The sequence below is a fragment of the Poecilia reticulata genome, chromosome 6 (genome assembly GCF_904066995.2).
Source record: "Poecilia reticulata chromosome 6, P_reticulata-male-v2, whole genome shotgun sequence".
Classification (NCBI taxonomy): Eukaryota; Metazoa; Chordata; class Actinopteri; order Cyprinodontiformes; family Poeciliidae; genus Poecilia; species Poecilia reticulata.
In genome coordinates this window covers 23212295-23230209 of record NC_088835.1, presented here as the reverse complement: position 1 = coordinate 23230209, position 17915 = coordinate 23212295, and the positions used below count along the sequence as shown (strand labels likewise).

Sequence of the window (17915 nt, the reverse complement as noted above, 5' to 3'; positions counted from 1 at the left end):
AGACCACAGCATTTAAAAGCTGCTAACATGTTTTGGAATGTCGTAACTGTCGTTTTCTTCCAGGAACATAAAAACTGTGGAGAAATGTCAGAAATCGAGGGGAAAGTGAAGTATGTGAAGCTTGCCAGGTCTCTGCCAACATATGGAGTGTCCTTCTTCCTTGTCAAGGTAGGAGCTAAATCAATCCATGAAAGTTTTAAATGTATGTAAAAAATATATATATATTCACTCATACTTTGCATTTTTCCAAGTTATTTGTGGCTTATGATATGTTTATTACTGTTTTTAATCATTACTGTGCTTTGCCGCAGTGGAACTACACCTTGCACACATTTTGTGATGTTATAATCACAAATATCAATGGATTTTTCTCTGTTGAGATTTCATGTGAAGACCTAGAAAGAGAGATTTATAATTTGTTTGGAAAACTCTGTCTACGGGAAAATTATTAATCAAGCACTTCCACATTTTGGCCCTTGTAGAAGAATGACAAGAAGAAAGTTACTGTTGAAAGAAATCCATAAGAGTTCCTATTTGCTGTTTGGATTTAGCTAAGACCAAATTGTAGCTTTTTTTTACCTTTGGATTTTCCTTAGGAAGGAAAGGGAACCTAGTCATAGGTAAAATGGAGACAGTAGGAGGTAAACACAGGGCAATCCTTTAAACAAAGGCATAATCATGTGTTGCAATTGTCCAATCAAAGTCCAGCCTAAATCTGTGGCGAGAATTGACAGTTGATGTTCACAGACACTCTCAATTCAAAATGACTAAGCTGAAGCTCTTTTACAGACCACGAGTGAAGTGTTCAGTCTCTAGAGATGCACCGCTGGTAGGGACATACCCCAAAATATGTTTATTATATTTGATATATTATATAAGGGGGAACATTTTTTTTTAAATAGTTTCTTTCCACTTCACAATTATGCACTGTTTTGTGCTGGTCAATCACATAAAACCCTGTGATTGACCACATAGGGTTTTGAGCTGAATACTTTTGGGTTTTCTTTTTTCCTCTGTTTTTTTTTTTTTGTTTTGTCACTGGGTTTTTGTCATGCATTCTGTTTGCATTTCAGGTGTTTACCTTTAATTAGCATAATCAATAATCTTGTTAAAGATTCAGTTTAACAGGTGGGATTACATCGTCCATTGTAATCCAGACCAAATATATACAGTAGATAATACCAGAGTTTTCATGTTATTGTAATTGACCAGTGGCACTTAAATGTAGGCATGTAATGTCGCTCTTGCAGCAACTGTCCACTGTGATTATAAAGTATTAGATACTCACTGTGACAGCCTGTGTGCTTAAACAGCTATGGAGGCAAGCTGGTAGCACCTAAAGCCCCATTATCACCTCAAATAGAAGGCTTCTGAGTAGAAGCTTGTGACGATTGCTGTTCTGTTCTGCTCTAGTTTTATAGTACAGAAGTGGAATGGAAACACGGCAAATGAACAGAATAAAGTCTGCAAGCAAGTGTTCTCTGACAACACCCCCATTTTGTCACATATTTGTGAAATAAATGGGGGCAAAACCAAAGGAGCATAGTTCTGATGGATAATAAATTACATTTTTAGCTTGATGGTTAAAGCTCACGGCTGGGTTCAAATCATTTTTCTGTATGCCGTGATGGAAACGTGTATGCACAAGCGCTGCCTGTGTTCAAAGGGAAGAGGTAGTGATGGAGATTTCAAGACTCTGCTAAATAATTTACTCTCGCTGCACTCAGCTGTTGATGTTTGCAAAAGGAAAAGCGCAGGCCTGGCATTGTTGGAGTGTTTTTTGTTTTTTTTCTGGAACCCGCCATTTCTCATCTGTGAGTCTTTAATCACTGCAGTTTTTCAGAGGCCAAAAGCTTTGTATTGCTGTAAACACACAAACACAAAGAGGGGAAAAAAAAAATTACAGTTCCCGAAAGTAATTGCATTCATTCAGTTATGTGTGCTAAATGTAGGTTTGCTGCAGTCATGTGTGCTGGTGTGTATGCTGTAATGCCTTAATTGCATTTTCTTGCTCAGGCATGTTAATCTAAATGACACAATAAATCATCTCTCCACTTTAAATTAGAAAGGAACTGTTTGAATGAAGCCTTGAAAATTATGATGTTTAAATAATGGAACCTGAAACAATCAACGCTCGCATAAATATGGAAAGAACACTAGTATAATGTTATCTGCCCTTGAGTTTAAGGGCCCTCCAAATATGACGTGTTCTGGGTTTGTGCTATTGTCTAAAGTTCTGACCCTGTGATAAAGCGAAACAAATGTTTCCCTCTTTCTATATATATATATATATATATATATATATATATATATATATATATATATATATATATATATATATATATAAATAAATATGACCATACAGCATATATATAAATAAATATGACCTTTGGATCTCCACCACACTGCTAATTTTTTCATCTTCTCCGCCTCTGAAGGGCAGCTAGGTTTACGCTTGGTGTTTGAAGTGAGCTGTGATAGATTTTCAGTGGGCAGCAGAGCCGGTGGAGGCTCCACGCTGCTGTGCTGACAGTGACTTAAACCTTTGGAGACCCTGTTCAATAAAGCAGCAGTTAAACAAGCCAGAGCAGTTCGGGTCACTTCGCAGCTTCCCTCCCCCACTTCAACCATTTGAAGCTTAGAGCCCACAGATCCAACATCTGTATTACAGCAGCAGCAGCTGAATGGCACCAGTATTTTTGCATTTTTACCTTGCATGAATCATCTGTGTAGGTGTCGAGCTATGAGTTGTTGGGTTTTTTTTTGTGGTTTTTTTGACTGATGTTTTCCTTTTTGACAGGAAAAGATGAAGGGTAAAAATAAGCTGGTCCCAAGGCTGCTGGGGATAACCAAAGAGTCAGTGATGCGAGTGGATGAGAAGACGAAGGATGTGGTACAGGAATGGCCCCTGACAACAGTCAAGAGATGGGCAGCCTCCCCGAAGAGTTTTACCTTGGTATGGACTGACTGTGCAAGTCCTCGGCACTATTTTCAGACCACTCCTAATCTTAAACAGCGGGGAAATAAAACAAGAAACACCAATGCTTTTCTCTGTAAATATACTTAAAATAGCTTGTTGGTGTAGAATTTCCATCGCATGTCTGTAGCAACCCATGCAATCTAGGTGAACAAACACAATCAGGCAAATTTGATTGGGAATTATGTGAAGGAAAGTGAAGAGATACAGGGAATCAGTGCAGAACATATAAATAATGCTCAGAAAAAAAGGCATTCCTGCCCCAGTGCTAATTATATCAGCTCCTAAGTAATGGCCTTTGAAAAGGTTTCTCATTACCAAAGTATTGCTCAAGAAACATACTGAGGTGAGTGTAGCATTAAAAACACTCATAATTCTGACCTTTTTGCAGACATAAGCCGTTTTTGCACTGCAAGGAACGGAACGGAACGGCTTCGGTCCAGTTCCACCCGTACTGCAGCCCTGTTGTGTTTACATATAACCGAGGGCGCCATCGAAGCTGTACCTGACGTCATTATTTTTAAAACTAAACAATGGTTCCAATGTAGCCGGCCGAAGCCTTTTCCTCAGAGATGCGGCGGAAAACTTTTTCTTTCCTCGTTGACCGATCTAACTCATTCTGCACTCATTCATCAGCGAGTGAGCAGAGGAAAAAAATGACCTCATCATCGGACCAGGTAACAGTAGAATATTGAGAGGAATTCATCGCAAATTAAAAATAATAATAATAAAAATATTAAAAAGAGCACTCTAAACAAAATACAGTAAGAACAGTTTAGTGAGAGCCAACTAAAACCGATCAACGGTTGACTGCAAAACAACCAACTGCTGACTCTAAACCAATCAGCTGCTGAATTCAAAGCAGCCCCACTTGGCCGGCCCGATTGGAACCACAACCCTTGAACCACAATAACTTTAAGCACTGCAATTTCTAAACTATGTCCAAATCCAATACTTATGACTATGAAACTATTATGATGACATGGTTATTTAGAAGCAAATCAATAAATGCCAAAATAATGCAGTTTGAAAAGAAAATGTTCTCATTTTGCCAGCTTAGAACATTTATCCTATTAAGCTAGACATAAACTTCCCCATCTTAGTGCATATTGGTAATGCTGATTTAGGCATCTGCCAGCAGTCAGTTGTATACTTGTTTAAAACACTATTCTCATGTTCAACACTCTTTCATTATCGCAGCCTGATGACATAAGGGTGGGGTGACTTCTCTGTACTGCCCTAAATGTAGCGTTCAGTTAGAGAAAGTCAACCAGATGACAGACAATGATAGAATGACTGGAGTGACCGATAGGTGCAACCATACAGGATGCAAACACGGGAATGATGACGACTCTAAAACACAAAAAAATCTCATGCAAAGGGATACAATCTTAATATCATTTAAACCTCTGAATGCTCCAAGAAGAATTATCAGGAACCTTATCAAAGAACCAACAGAATCAGAAAGCAGTTTTTTTTTTTTTACATGAAAACAGTAACTGTTCCTCTCAGTTGCAGAGTGGTCTCTATGCCCACTCATTGCACAACACTCCACTGCCAAAGGAAAAGCGTGTTAAAGTGTGTTTGAATAACATTTGGACAATTCACTGAGTGACCTGGAGAATATTTTCTGTTTAAATGAAGTAACATTTAACTCTTCAGACGTCATTGTGACGCCATCTTTGGACGCGGAATAAAACGGCACATCAGCCACAAAATACAATGCAGTGTGGAGATAAGAACCTCTTGATAAGGGGGGCTATTTTGTCAAGATATGGTAAAGACAGACTGAATGTAATTAAAGATGGACAAAATGTAGTAAGGTTTCACATAATTCTTTATTGGAATCTGAAAAGATTCAACGAGGGTCAATTTTTCAGCAGAACATTGAGCTCAAACAACAATCCAGGAAAACTCTCTAATGGTTTCAGAGAAAGAAAATAGACAGCTAGATCCATTAGTCACTGAACTTGAATGCAATTGAAAATGTACAGAAAGATTTGAAGATCAGACTTCATAGAAGAGGATCCCAGAACCTTCATGATTTGAAAATACATTAGTTTGTGTCGAAGAGTAGGTCAAAATCCCACTTGAGCAGCGCATATCCAAAATCCTAACTGAAGATGTCGGTAACAAATGTTTTTGTATTGAATAAACTTCATGTGTGTTCAATACATAATCTATTTTTACACACATTTATAAGGTCATCTGGATTTGTTAAATTAATTGAATGATTACCGATGTCTGATGTGAACTCTATATTAACACTCCCATTAGAAATGTACTTCTCTATTTCTCATTCTCTCTGTTTTATGCATACATTCAAACACTTAGTGGTATTGTATTATATTCTAAAAGAAATATTAAAATGTAATATTTTCACAATGCTAGACAGCTGTTATTCTGGAGTTAACAATGGAGGTAAAGAGGGAGAATGAGCACACAATTTAGATGTATTATATATCTAAAAACCGTTTTTCTTTTAAGCCTTATAGTTGTTTTCTTCTGCTGCTGGATAGGCTTAGTTCATTGATAGATTAATAGAAAATGTAAATTTAAAAAACAACAACAAAAAAAGAACTCCTAAGGTATGTTTGCCAGCATTCATTTAAAATAAAAATACTAACTCTTGTGTTTCTACTGCAAGCTTTGAAGTAAGAACTTCTCAGATTCATTACATCTCACATGAAATCAACTCTTTGGAGAAATGGGATGCTCTACGGAAACCAGTCTTTTTTTCCTTGAGAGTCAGAAATGATGAAAGTACTGCCAAATGTATTCAGACCCTAACCCTCGGTGATGCATTTTTTTAATCTGAACACATTTGCACACTTCCTTCCTCCAGTTGAAGGTAAATTATTTTGCATTAAGACAGATGACAGTACACTGTGGCATAAAAACACGGTTTCTCTTGTTTTAAAAAGGATTTTGGAGAATATCAAGAAAGTTACTACTCTGTCCAGACAACAGAAGGTGAACAGATATCCCAGCTTATTGCAGGATACATTGACATCATTCTGAAAAAGGTAAGAACATAAAAAAAGAAAGCGTTATTTATATTACTGCAATGTTACTGTGCATTCAAGGAGTCTCTTCAAACAATCAATGGTGCTTGTTGTTCTGTCTTCCCAATGCAGAAGCAGAGTAAGGACCGATTTGGCCTTGAGGGAGACGAGGAATCCACAATGCTGGAGGAATCAGTTTCCCCGAAGAAGTAAGTACTGGTTGTACTAATCCCTGTAGATGCTGACCATTCTTATTTACAAGCCTACTGCATAGTAGTGAATCTGGATGCATTTGTATCTTACTGCTTAATTGCCTGTGGATTTATATTTATAGAAAGAGAGATAAGCCAGACTTAAACACAAACACAGCCCTGTGGATTTCAAGATGGTTCTATGAAATCTGTTGTTTCTGGTTGATAAGTAGGAAGTTTGTCAGATTAAGACCATTTATGTATTGCGTAATGAACAAAATAAGCTACATAATTTGTAAGTTTAGAAATAAATCATAAATTATGTTATTAATCCTAGTTTATTAGAGCAGTCATTCCCACTTTTAGCTTCTGGTCCACTTGCACTAACCCCAGCCACAAATTGTTAAAGTAGATAAATAGCATCAATAAGTCTAATAAACAGTTATGACAACATTGATTTATAAAGATCATCTTCTCTGGGTGTTTTGCAAAACCAAGAGTATGATCCTAACCGTAGTTGAGCCACTGAAATAAAAGCATGTTTTGTTCCGTATTTAGGTTCTGTCTCTTCTCATTTTACTTTCAGAACGCCTTCGCTCTATGGAAAAAGTAGAATAGAAAAATAAATTTGAGTGTGTCATTTTTTTTCCCACTCGTCTTTTCTTTCATGATTCAGTCTCTTCTACCTGAGGAGAAAATTAGGATGCTACATATAAATGGATTGTTGTGACAAACGTTATTTATTTAGGATGTGCTTTTTTCCAAGCATGAACGTTGAGTGACAAATATTCACATCTCTGTAAAATCATTTTGTGTTCCTAGCTGGTTTTAAAAAAAAGTTGCTAAATGGTGCTACATGTTTTTTATGAGTAATGGAATGAATATACATCTCGGTCTTATCTGTATTGTGAGAAGTCTCATCTCCCTGCAGTCCTCTCTCCTCCTGTCGGGAGGCATAGAAGCATAAACAATGAAGACATCCATGTTTAGTAAGATTGATTTCGGGGTCAGACGCACAAGGATGGCGTAGAGAGGAGGCAGGAAAAAGCTTCGCTGCAGTCATGAGACAATCTATCTCTGCATTTGGCTATATGGTCTCCTGCAGAACTGGAGTGTGAATGGGAAGTGGAGATTGAAAAATGTATTATCAGTGGAAATTCACATGGCTCCCGCAGAAACTACTCTCTGATAAAATATGCTGTCATATTTCCCCATGTGCGTGCGCCAGCTGACTCATGTTGAGGTTTCCATTGCAAAAACATAATTGATGCATTTCTAAACAAGCTGTAATTAACCAATGGAGTCGGGAGCATCTGCTGAGTTGGACTTGAAAACCCCGTTTTTCTGCGGTACTCTCTCTGTCGAGGCCTGCTCATTGTGGGAATGATTGTTGGTGCGTGACCATTGTTGTGCACTAATTACCATTTTGTATGTTTCCTGGTCTAAATCAATCTCTGGGATGTTATTATCAAAAACATGAGCATATTCATTTGATTGAACATCATTGGCTGCTTAAGTATTTATTTCCCTTTACATTTCTCCACATTCCACACAACTGCAATATTTAATGTATTTTATTGGGATTTTTATGTAATGAACAAACACAAAATATTTTATTATTGTGAAGTGGAAGGAAAAAAGGGATCCATGTAGTGTATTTGTTTTTAACCAGTCTTATTTTGATTCCCATTAATAAAATGTAGTGCAACTAATTGTCTTTAGACGTCACCTGTTCTCTGAGGGTTTGTTAGAAAACAGTGAGCAAACAGCATTGTAAGAAAGGGAAAAAAATAAAAATAAACAACTGACACGGTTGACAGGTCAGTTAAAAGAGGAAGAAAACACAATTTCACATGGGAGAAATCTATGTGAGTGAAGTGGAGAATTGGAAAAATCTCATATTTGGTATTCACAGCAGCGGCGTGACAAATAAAATTTGTGAGCGGCAGCGCACCTCCTTTGCACTCTAGGAGTTTGGAAAGGGGGCTAGGAGCCAGCAGCTGAGAGGGAAGCCTTTATCCCCTGCAGGATATAGCGGCAGAGTGCATCAATACATAACGCCCGAATAGTTTGGATTTCCTTCCTGACTCTCCCTATTGCAAAATCTTCTAGCAGTGCCAATTCTGGGTGATGGATGCAGCAGGTCAGAGTTTGCAATGGGGGACCACAAATTCTCCCGCCAAGTTTGTTTTCTATATATCACAGCTTTTGCGTGGTACGTGAAGTACACCAGTTTCAGGCCCCATTTCACCTTAAAAAATGAGTCTTTGTTCAAAAAGCATGCAAGCAGCCATGAAAATGGCACAGCAAACTTGTGGATGAAGGCGCTCTGTTTGGTTGAAACCAAGACAGAACATTTTGACTTGTATACAAAACATTATCAGATAAGGGAAGCTAACATTACCCTGTACACACTAACCATACTTTGAAAGATGATGGTGGTGGAAACAACATTGTGATTTCAAAATGTTCTACTCATTTCTTTTTTTCCTTAGCTATATGAACTACATTGTTGTGGTCCATAGTGTATCCCCAAGAGATGTTGATTATTTAGCTAAAATGATCACGAAATGGTGAAGAGCAGGACTCAAATGCATGGAGGATGCAGAGCAGGTCAAAATAAACAATTTCACTCAGGGAAACATAATACAAAAGGAAAGGGACCAGAATATAAACACAAGAAACGCTAAGTTACAGAACAAAAGCACAAGGGTTCATAAAACTAAGGAATGAGGTAAACGTGAAAAAAAGGTTGACAAATCATTATACAAAGCGAAAACACAAAACCAGTGTCCCAAACATTATGACAACAGCAGTTTGGACCAAACATTAAAAAAAATTTTTTAAAAAAACCACCAACAATGGATAATTGCTACTTTTATTTCCACTTATAACTTCTGCCTGTGTCTACCTTTTAAATCAACTTTACACTGAAAAATTATGTCACTAACCTATTTTTTTCTACATTTATTTTTAGGTCCACAATTTTGCAACAGCAGTACAATAGGGTTGGTCGTGTGGAACATGGGTCAGTGGCCCTTCCTGGCATTATACGCTCTGGCTCCATTGGTGGCCCTGATAACTACAGTGTGGGTACAATGCCTTCTGCTCAGCAGCAAATCACCACAGGACAGATGCACAGAGGACACATGCCTCCACTGGTGAGTAGGATAACACACCTTCACATCCTTTGTTCTTTAAGTCCTGAAAAAACAAAACATCATTTGGAAGATGCAAACATTTTTTTTTCCAGGTTTAATGTGATTTGACTGTTTAGGACAATGATTCAGCGACTCTTTACTGGAAGATGCACAGAAAGCTCTAATTTCATTCCACAAAATACACTTTGTGTGTGTTGTGTGTCTGCTATCAGAGTCTAGCCCAGCAGGCTCTAATGGGAACCATTAACAGCAGCATGAAGGCTGTTCAGCAGGCGCAGGCCGACCTGGGACAAGTAGATAATCTGCCTCCACTGGGCCATGACTTGGTGAGTTACACCATATTCATTTCTCAGTTTCGTAGTGTACATCGGGATAGATAAATGCAGTATGTAAATGCAGAGCAGATTTTTAATTTCGATTCTCTTACTTTTTAAGAATAATTAGGTTTTAGAGCAGACTGTAAACATTCAGGATATTTTCTTTGCTAGCCTTGGGCTTGAATTAGGATGATCAAAAATCTCCTACTGTGATGAATGTCTAAGACTCTTATTTTCCTCCTCCAAAAGGCATCCAGGGTCTGGGTTCAGAACAAAGTGGATGAATCAAAACATGAAATCCATTCTCAGGTTGATGCCATCACTGCTGGAACAGCTTCTGTGGTCAATCTCACAGCAGGTGAGTTCCCTGGAAACATACTAAACACTTTAAAGCAGCTGCATTCAGCTATTTTTACTTTTTCTTAAACGGTCACACTATGCCTTTTTCTACCTGGGTGAATTTTTCAAGATAAGAATTAATGAATGTTTCTTGTTACGACCGGCTCAGGGTCATACAAAAAAAATGGGAGACCATGCTGTGCTTAAGGTGCAGAAAAATTATATTTATATTAACAAAAACTACAATGGAATGTGAATTTCAGTAGCAGTGGCGCAGTCCAAATGCTTGCACGTGTGGTATGTGGGCATATGGAAGTGCTGAGATGCAAAAACGACGACAAAATCAAATGTGCGTGAGGAGAGGCGCTAAGGGCTGTAACATCTCCTTAGTCCGTTTTGATCAGTGACTGGGTGATGGTTTAGTTTCCTCTATAGGTATTCTGTTTCTCCTAATAAATACATCTTAATACATCTACTCTGAAGCTCATCTCTCCCAGCTGCCCCGTGTTCTTTGATACAACGCCAGTTTCCAGTTTTAATCTAACCTTGCCATCTGCTAGAGTTCACCTAAGCGCCCCTCACTATCGCATTCAAAGTTTTTCTTCTGCACAGCCACTTGCTTTATTAGTTCCTTATCTCCCCTGAGACATTTCAAACAGGCTCTAATCATGACACTGATGTGCGTGTAAAAGCAAATGACACATGAGCTGCCCTGTGGCCAACTGAGTCAGTGCTGCAGCAGTAAATTAAGACGCACAACAAAGGCACAGATTGAGTTTTGGCTGATTTGACGGCCGTCTCTCCGCTGCAGGTGAGCCGACAGAGACCGACTACACGGCAGTCGGCTGCGCCATCACTACCATATCCTCCAACCTCACGGAAATGTCCAAGGGCGTGAAGCTCCTCGCAGCGCTGATGGAAGATGAAGTGGGAGGCGGACACAAGCTCATGGGTGCCGCCAGAATGTTGGCAGGAGCAGTGTCAGATCTGCTCAGGTCCGTGGAGCCTGCTGCCGGCGAGGTGAGGCACCCAGTGATTACTGCGCTGGTTTGAGAGTCCCAGCTGCAATCCCACACAATTCACACATACGCAAAAATGCTGATCTGCTAATTTTAACAATTTCCCAGAGAAAGATGCAAGTCGGAAGCTTTTTTACTTTTTTTTTTTTGCCAGAGAGGGATGTTTGATCTTGTTTTAGATCACACTGGAGTGTTTTCTGTGGGAACTGGCCAGCCGCGTGTAATGAATGTGCTGATGTCACCCTCGTGCAGCCGAGACAGACGGTGCTGACTGCAGCAGGAAGCATTGGACAAGCCAGCGGGGATCTGCTCCGTCACATGGGGGAGGGCGAGACTGATGAGAAGTTCCAGGTTGGACGCCTCCCACTCACTGTTTCCATGGCTGTGTCGGCCAAACAGGAAGACACACACACCCATATTCTCTGGCCCCCTTTAAAAATGTCAATACGCTCTTATGTAATTACCTCAGGCTTTATTGTTGGCCTGCCACTTTAAAACAAAGCATCAGATGGAGTGCTTTTAAAGTAGAAAGATTATACAGTGTTTAAACCCTGTAGTATTTAGCCTGTCCCTGGTGCTGCTTTATGTATTTGACATAGAAATTCATGTTCTTACAACAGAACATGTTCTCCTCACTTTAAAGGTCTCCTTAGATATATATAAAAAACAAAAATCAAAACAAAAACAAATGAAACATTCTCATAAATCTTAAGCCAATAAGTTTCTGTTAAATTAAGACTCTGCACTGTTTTCTCTTTCTGATAGAGAAACTAACTAACTTTAAGTGATGATGTCAGATCAAACTGTTACTGCTTAGCTATGATATTTTCTTTGATCAGGAAAAGTCCATCAGCCAATCACAAGCCAGGGTCCATCAAGTTGCAATACAGCTGAACCTGAATTCCTCTGTGCACCTTTATTTAATATTGCTGACAGACTATAGTTTGATAGTCTGACAGTTTGCCTCCTTCTTCCTTAGTGCGTCGAGCCTTACTGCTTCTCGTACATTACTTATGCACAAGTCACATTATATTGGTTGAACAAAATGAACTGCAAACATTTACTTTCCTGCTCCCTTCAGTCACACGCACACAGCTGTGCTCTGTTCCTGTGAAGGACACTGATTAATATGTTGCAGGACACCCTGATGAATCTGGCCAAAGCGGTGGCCAATGCAGCTGCTATGTTAGTCCTGAAGGCCAAGAATGTGGCCCAGGTGGCCGAGGACACCATACTGCAGAACCGAGTGATTGCAGCTGCCACTCAGTGTGCCCTGTCTACCTCCCAACTGGTTGCATGCACCAAGGTAAACACTTTGATTTAAAAAAAATAAAATAAAATTCACTTTGCAGACTTGCAGACGGATCATTTGTATCTGATACAAAATAAAAAACGCTTAATTTGCCAGCATCCACAATGCGCTTGGATAGTGGAGCTTCCTGCTTCATTGTGAAATCAGTGTTGAATGTCTTGATTTGTCTGAGCTGCTGCCAGCCTCTGTGTGTGGTGCAGGTGGTAAGCCCGACCATCAGCTCGCCGGTTTGTCAGGAGCAGCTTGTCGAGGCCGGGAAGCTGGTGGACCGATCGGTGGAGACCTGCGTCAAAGCTTGCCGCTCGGCCAGCAGCGACGGCGAGCTGCTGAAGCAAGTTGCAGCTGCAGCTGGTGTGGTCAGCCAGGCCCTGAGTGACCTCCTCCAACACGTCCGCCACTACGCCAGCTGCGGGGAGCCCATCGGACGCTACGACCAAGCCACGGACACAATTATGAACGTGACTGAAAATATTTTCACTTCCATGGGCGATGCAGGTGAGTGGCAACAGCCGTGCTGAAGGAAATGAACTGATTCTTACAGAGTAGTCCACCTGGCTCGAGTTAACCTGTTCTGCTGTGTTTTGACTGCGTTGTGGGACTCTAAAAGTGTTGTCTGCAAATGATCCTGAAAAAAAAATTATCGGTGGATGTTCAAAGCTCAGGTTGTATGTTTTGATTTGAGTCAAGAGACTGAAGTATTTTTAAAGTGAGTCAAATTCCCGAGGGTTTGTAGTAGCCATGTCATCCTAAATCACTACAAAGTTCTGAGTCTGGTTTCAATCAGAAACTGGGAGTCTTTGGCATTTAGCAGGAAACACATGACTTGAGCATTGGTTTGAAAAGGCCAAGCGTTTTTCTCCAATAAATCAACTTTTAAAAATCCCGCTAAACAAAAGAGATACGCATTTTAGTGCTGAGCGGACAGGTTGATGCCATACGATTTCACACGTTGGTTGTAGAGCAGCTAAACATCTTATGCAGCAGTTTACTGGGTGAGTTATTTAGAGCATGAGGTGGGAGTTTCGGAAATGCAGCTTTTAATAGCAGACATGTGGGGAGGTGTTACGTAGATCCCACAGATTTATATTTCTGCAGGAGCAGATGATGGATTAGAAACATTCTGGACATAAAGGTGAAAGTAACATGAACATGAAAACTGTTACGCAAAATGAGGTTTCTCACTAGAATAAAATTTCATATAAAATATTACATTTTTAGGTGTAAATTATTAAAAATAAACTAGAGATATGAAATACACATTTATGACAAGGATAAATCTTATGGGTTTTTTTTTGTTAAACTTTGTATATATTTCAGATTTGTTTTATTTTTAAATGTTATTTTACAGTGTCAAGTTATGCACATCAAAACATGTAAACATTTTTAAAACTAATTAGAACATGTTCACCAATATTTACCAACTATTCTTTTTTTACATATAAAAAAATGACCTCATTTAATTTTGACCATAATCTCATTTGCTTGTGAGAGTTCTGTGCTTCTCACACTCACACTAAATTTGATTTCATGTTCCTATTTCACCAACCAAGCAATCTAATTCTGTAGACATGACCCGCTTTCATCAACATTCCTCATTTTGTTGACAAAGTTTGTAAAAACATAGGTTTTGACATTGTGTTCAAATTAGATTTACATAATTCTGAATAATTATCTTCTTTTCTCTTTAATATCTATGGGATTTAGGTTAAGCCTTTAATTTATAACCTAAAGTTACCTGAGGCTTAGCATTTTGTGGTTCACAGCTTATTTTCTGGTGGAATCTCATTTATTTTGCTTGAAAGAGCTACTCTAAGTTCAGGTTGATTATCTAAAAAAAAAAAACTGTATTGTTAATTTTAGAGTAAAAAAAAATTTCAATGCCACTCATGAATCTGCTTATTTGGATGTTTTTGCAGGGTACTGTTTTTATTTATACAGATGTCAGTGTAAATTAGCGCATGTTGGAAGATGCTGCGATAATAATCCATTGCTGTAAAGGTACAGATTAATGACGCTTCTGCTTTGGGAATCCTTGAAAATTCCTCTGTCACAGAAAATCTTTTTCTTTTGTTTTTGTTTCCTAATTAGATCCTAAAAGATTTTACATGTTAACACCTCATTCCAACAGATTATGTACTGATGCAGACGCTGTCTTTTGGTCTGAACAGGTGAGATGGTGCGTCAGGCTCGCGTGCTGGCCCAAGCTACCTCGGACTTGGTCAATGCCATGAGGTCAGATGCAGAGGCGGAAGTGGATGTCGACAACTCCAAGAAACTCCTTGCTGCAGCCAAACTCCTGGCGGATGCCACAGCTCGGATGGTGGAGGCTGCAAAGGTGAGTGATTGGTTATTAAATGTTTTCTCATATTATAACACATTTAACATGAGTTTATTATTATTATTATTATTATTATTATTATTATTATTATTATTATTATTATTATTATTAGTAGTAGTAGTAGTAGTAGTAGTAGCTTTTCTACTCTTTATTTAAATTGTTACAAAAAAAAAGCATCAGAAATGTGGCTTTGAGAGAACTTAACTTGAAAGCATGACTGCTGAAAGTCTCTGTACTTCTTTATGTTAATAGCTACTGTCTGATTTTATATCCAGAATGAAAGTATGCAGAATTGGTGTCTGTTAATGAGCCTCTGGCGCCGTCGAGAAGGATATTATCTGGGCGAAATACCCATGCAAGAGAAGAGCAGCGTGTAGCTCGTTAAGATGTTTTTGATCTGTGGCACATTAATCACCACATCACTGCCATTATCAAAGAGGAAGTGGGGATCTTGCACTGACGGTTTCCTTGGAAACTGAAAGAAGACAAAGTTAAATGTTTCTTTGCATTTATCATACAACACGTGCAGTGCAGTCAGAGTTGTTAATATTCAAAAGGTGCTGGTGCTCAGATTGTTTTCTGGATCTATGACGCGCATCACTACAATTTGTGCATTTGCAGAAATATGCATAATTGTGGGGCGTTTTTTTTTTTTTTTTGCCCTCAGGGGGCAGCTGCGTACCCAGAGAATGAGGACCAGCAGCAGAGATTAAGGGAGGCAGCCGAGGGGTTACGGGTTGCCACTAATGCCGCAGCTCAAAACGCCATAAAGAAAAAACTAGTCAATCGACTGGAGGTGAGTCAGAACTGTTATTCCCCCCTCTTCCCCCTTTTCAAGTTGCTCCACCTTAATTCAGCCATCAAGCCGTCATCATCCATCTTTGTAGTTAAGACACAGTGATATTTTCTCTCTCGTTGTTATAAAACTCAGAGGAAGGTCACTTTTTTATTTTATTTGTCTGTGTTATGTCTTTTTATCGCCACAGTGAGCTGTAAATCTTATTAATGCACTGAAGGAACTATCTGCATTAAGATCTGTGTTTAGCCCTCAGTATCAGTTTGCCCCCTAATGACTACCACCCCTCTGCTCTGGAGCACCCAATGTTCAATTTCCCAGGCGCATAAACTATTCATTACCCAGAGGCTGGAATCGGCCTGCTATCAGACAGGAATCTCAGCCTGAGTCCTTGCATCAGATGGCCACAGTAATGGTGCTAATGGTTACCTCCATCACAGCCGCATCTAAGCTAGTTGAGGAGAATATTATTAATCTCCGAGTGCGCTTGTAACAATTATCTGTGAAACATTTAGGCAGCTCTGGAGCCCTCAGTTTTGTACTGTCAAGACAAAATGAATGCCTCAGAGGCGTGTGGAGACATGTTCACTTGTAGCCTTTGTGTTATCTAATTTCGGCATTTTGTATAGAATGCTAAGCAAAAGAAAATAAACAGCACATTTGAGTGTGCTATTATCATTACTTAGGACAGTGGTGTCAAATTTTAATTTTAATTTTGGGCCGCATCAAGTTCATTAATGTCCTCAAACAGCCGGTTGTAGCAGAGTGTTTGGGTAAAACTACTCATCAACAAACTGTTCAAATAATATAGTTTCTTTGTTCATTTGATGAGTACTTCTTGAAACATATTTATATTTAACATATTTTCCATGTTGTTGTAATTTGACAGAATGCAAATAAAAACTACTTTGATTTGACTGATAAAATAATATTTAAGCACACAACTGTTATCTTGAAGTGTTATTTCCATCTTATTTCAGCCAGCAAACCTTCACTGTCCGTCTTCCATTACTGGAGTCATTCATTGTACCAAAGCTGCCTCAAATAACTCTAATGTTCTTTTTATTATGACATAGTGTGTTCTGTAAATCGGTTATTTTTGTAAAAAAAAAAATTATTGTTGTGTGCTCCTCAGTCACCCAAAAAGATTTTTCTCTTTCGACCAACCATCTTTTAAAAGCTGGTCATGTTTGCATTCCCACTCATCACCGACATAATATCATATTCAGAACAGGCTTTCAGCCATTCGTTTTTAGGTTGGTATGATTATATACCAAATACCTTAAATAAAATTTTAATAATTCACTGTGCATGTTTGTAATTGTTGGATTCTCCACAGAGAATTAGCTATAATATTCCATCCACAGAGGTTCAAAGTTCTACATGCAGACTCATATATATATATATATATATATATATATATATATATATATATATATATATATATATATATATATATATATATATATATATATATATATATATATATAGAGAGAGAGAGAGAGAGAGAGAGAGAGAGAGAGAGAGAGAGAGAGAGAGAGAGAGAGAGAGAGAGAGAGAGAGATAGATAGATAGATAGATAGATAGATAGATAGATAGATAGATAGATAGATAGATAGATAGATAGATAGATAGATAGATAGATAGATAGATAGATAGATAGATAGAATATGCATTATGTCTCATCTAATGATAGGATAAAAGTTTCTTAGTAAACTGCAGAAAAACATACTCTTCTTTTTCAGTGCTTAACCAGCTTCTGGTTTAATTCTAGATTATCCTTTTACCCCTGTTCTTTTAAAATATGGTATCGCTAATTTGAAATATTTTCCTGGCACAGACAGGATACAAAATCTATAATTTTTCAATAATTGAAAAATTACTGAGGCCATTCTAGATGCCTAATCACAGATTGGTTTATTACATAACTAGTTTGATGTGTATTTTTGGTTCATTGTGCTGTTGGAACATCCAGTTGTATCCATTTTTCAACCAAGTTTTTCTCGTTTTGAGTTAGAGATGAAGAACTCGGAAGTCATCCTCTTTCTTCATTATTGAACTCACTGCTGCAGATCTTGCCAGTACGGTCCCGGTCCTCCCCGGACAGATTTATTTTCCATTAGCAAATCAGGCGCTGCTCTGCCCTGCTGTTCTCAGATTTCCGTACCTACATCAGAGGTAGCACTAGCCGGCTGAGCCCGGTACTGTCTTGTGCGAAATTCTGTTTCCCTTGTGTCGGGAGCTCGCACTGCAGCCAGATAGGTGCGTCCAACCATTTTCACAGCACTTCTGATAGATTTAACGGTAAAACGACTGACATAATCATGTCAAGGTTGCGACTTTCAGTTTAATCGACAGCTGCTGTTCAAAAAACAGCAACAACAAAACTGTAAATTAAATAAACCTGGTCTTGTGTGAGACTCTTCTTACACAGTATTTGTGTTTTTTGGGGGGGTTTTT

The 17915-nt window shown here is 38.7% G+C and overlaps 1 protein-coding gene across 7 annotated transcripts in view; it reads left to right on the top strand.

Annotated features, from left to right (window-relative positions):
* Window positions 1-17915, top strand: part of tln2b (talin 2b) — a 98356-nt gene that overhangs the window by 43488 nt on the left and 36953 nt on the right. For all 7 annotated transcript variants that reach the window (XM_017305321.2, XM_017305320.2, XM_081608211.1 and 4 more), the window contains exons 9-21: window positions 64-168; window positions 2801-2956; window positions 5902-6003; window positions 6115-6191; window positions 9151-9334; window positions 9547-9660; window positions 9901-10009; window positions 10802-11010; window positions 11262-11360; window positions 12148-12315; window positions 12522-12816; window positions 14490-14656; window positions 15327-15455. In XM_017305321.2, coding sequence (XP_017160810.2) covers window positions 64-168; window positions 2801-2956; window positions 5902-6003; window positions 6115-6191; window positions 9151-9334; window positions 9547-9660; window positions 9901-10009; window positions 10802-11010; window positions 11262-11360; window positions 12148-12315; window positions 12522-12816; window positions 14490-14656; window positions 15327-15455 — 1914 coding nt within the window. The remainder of the gene's footprint in view (window positions 1-63; window positions 169-2800; window positions 2957-5901; window positions 6004-6114; window positions 6192-9150; window positions 9335-9546; window positions 9661-9900; window positions 10010-10801; window positions 11011-11261; window positions 11361-12147; window positions 12316-12521; window positions 12817-14489; window positions 14657-15326; window positions 15456-17915) is intronic.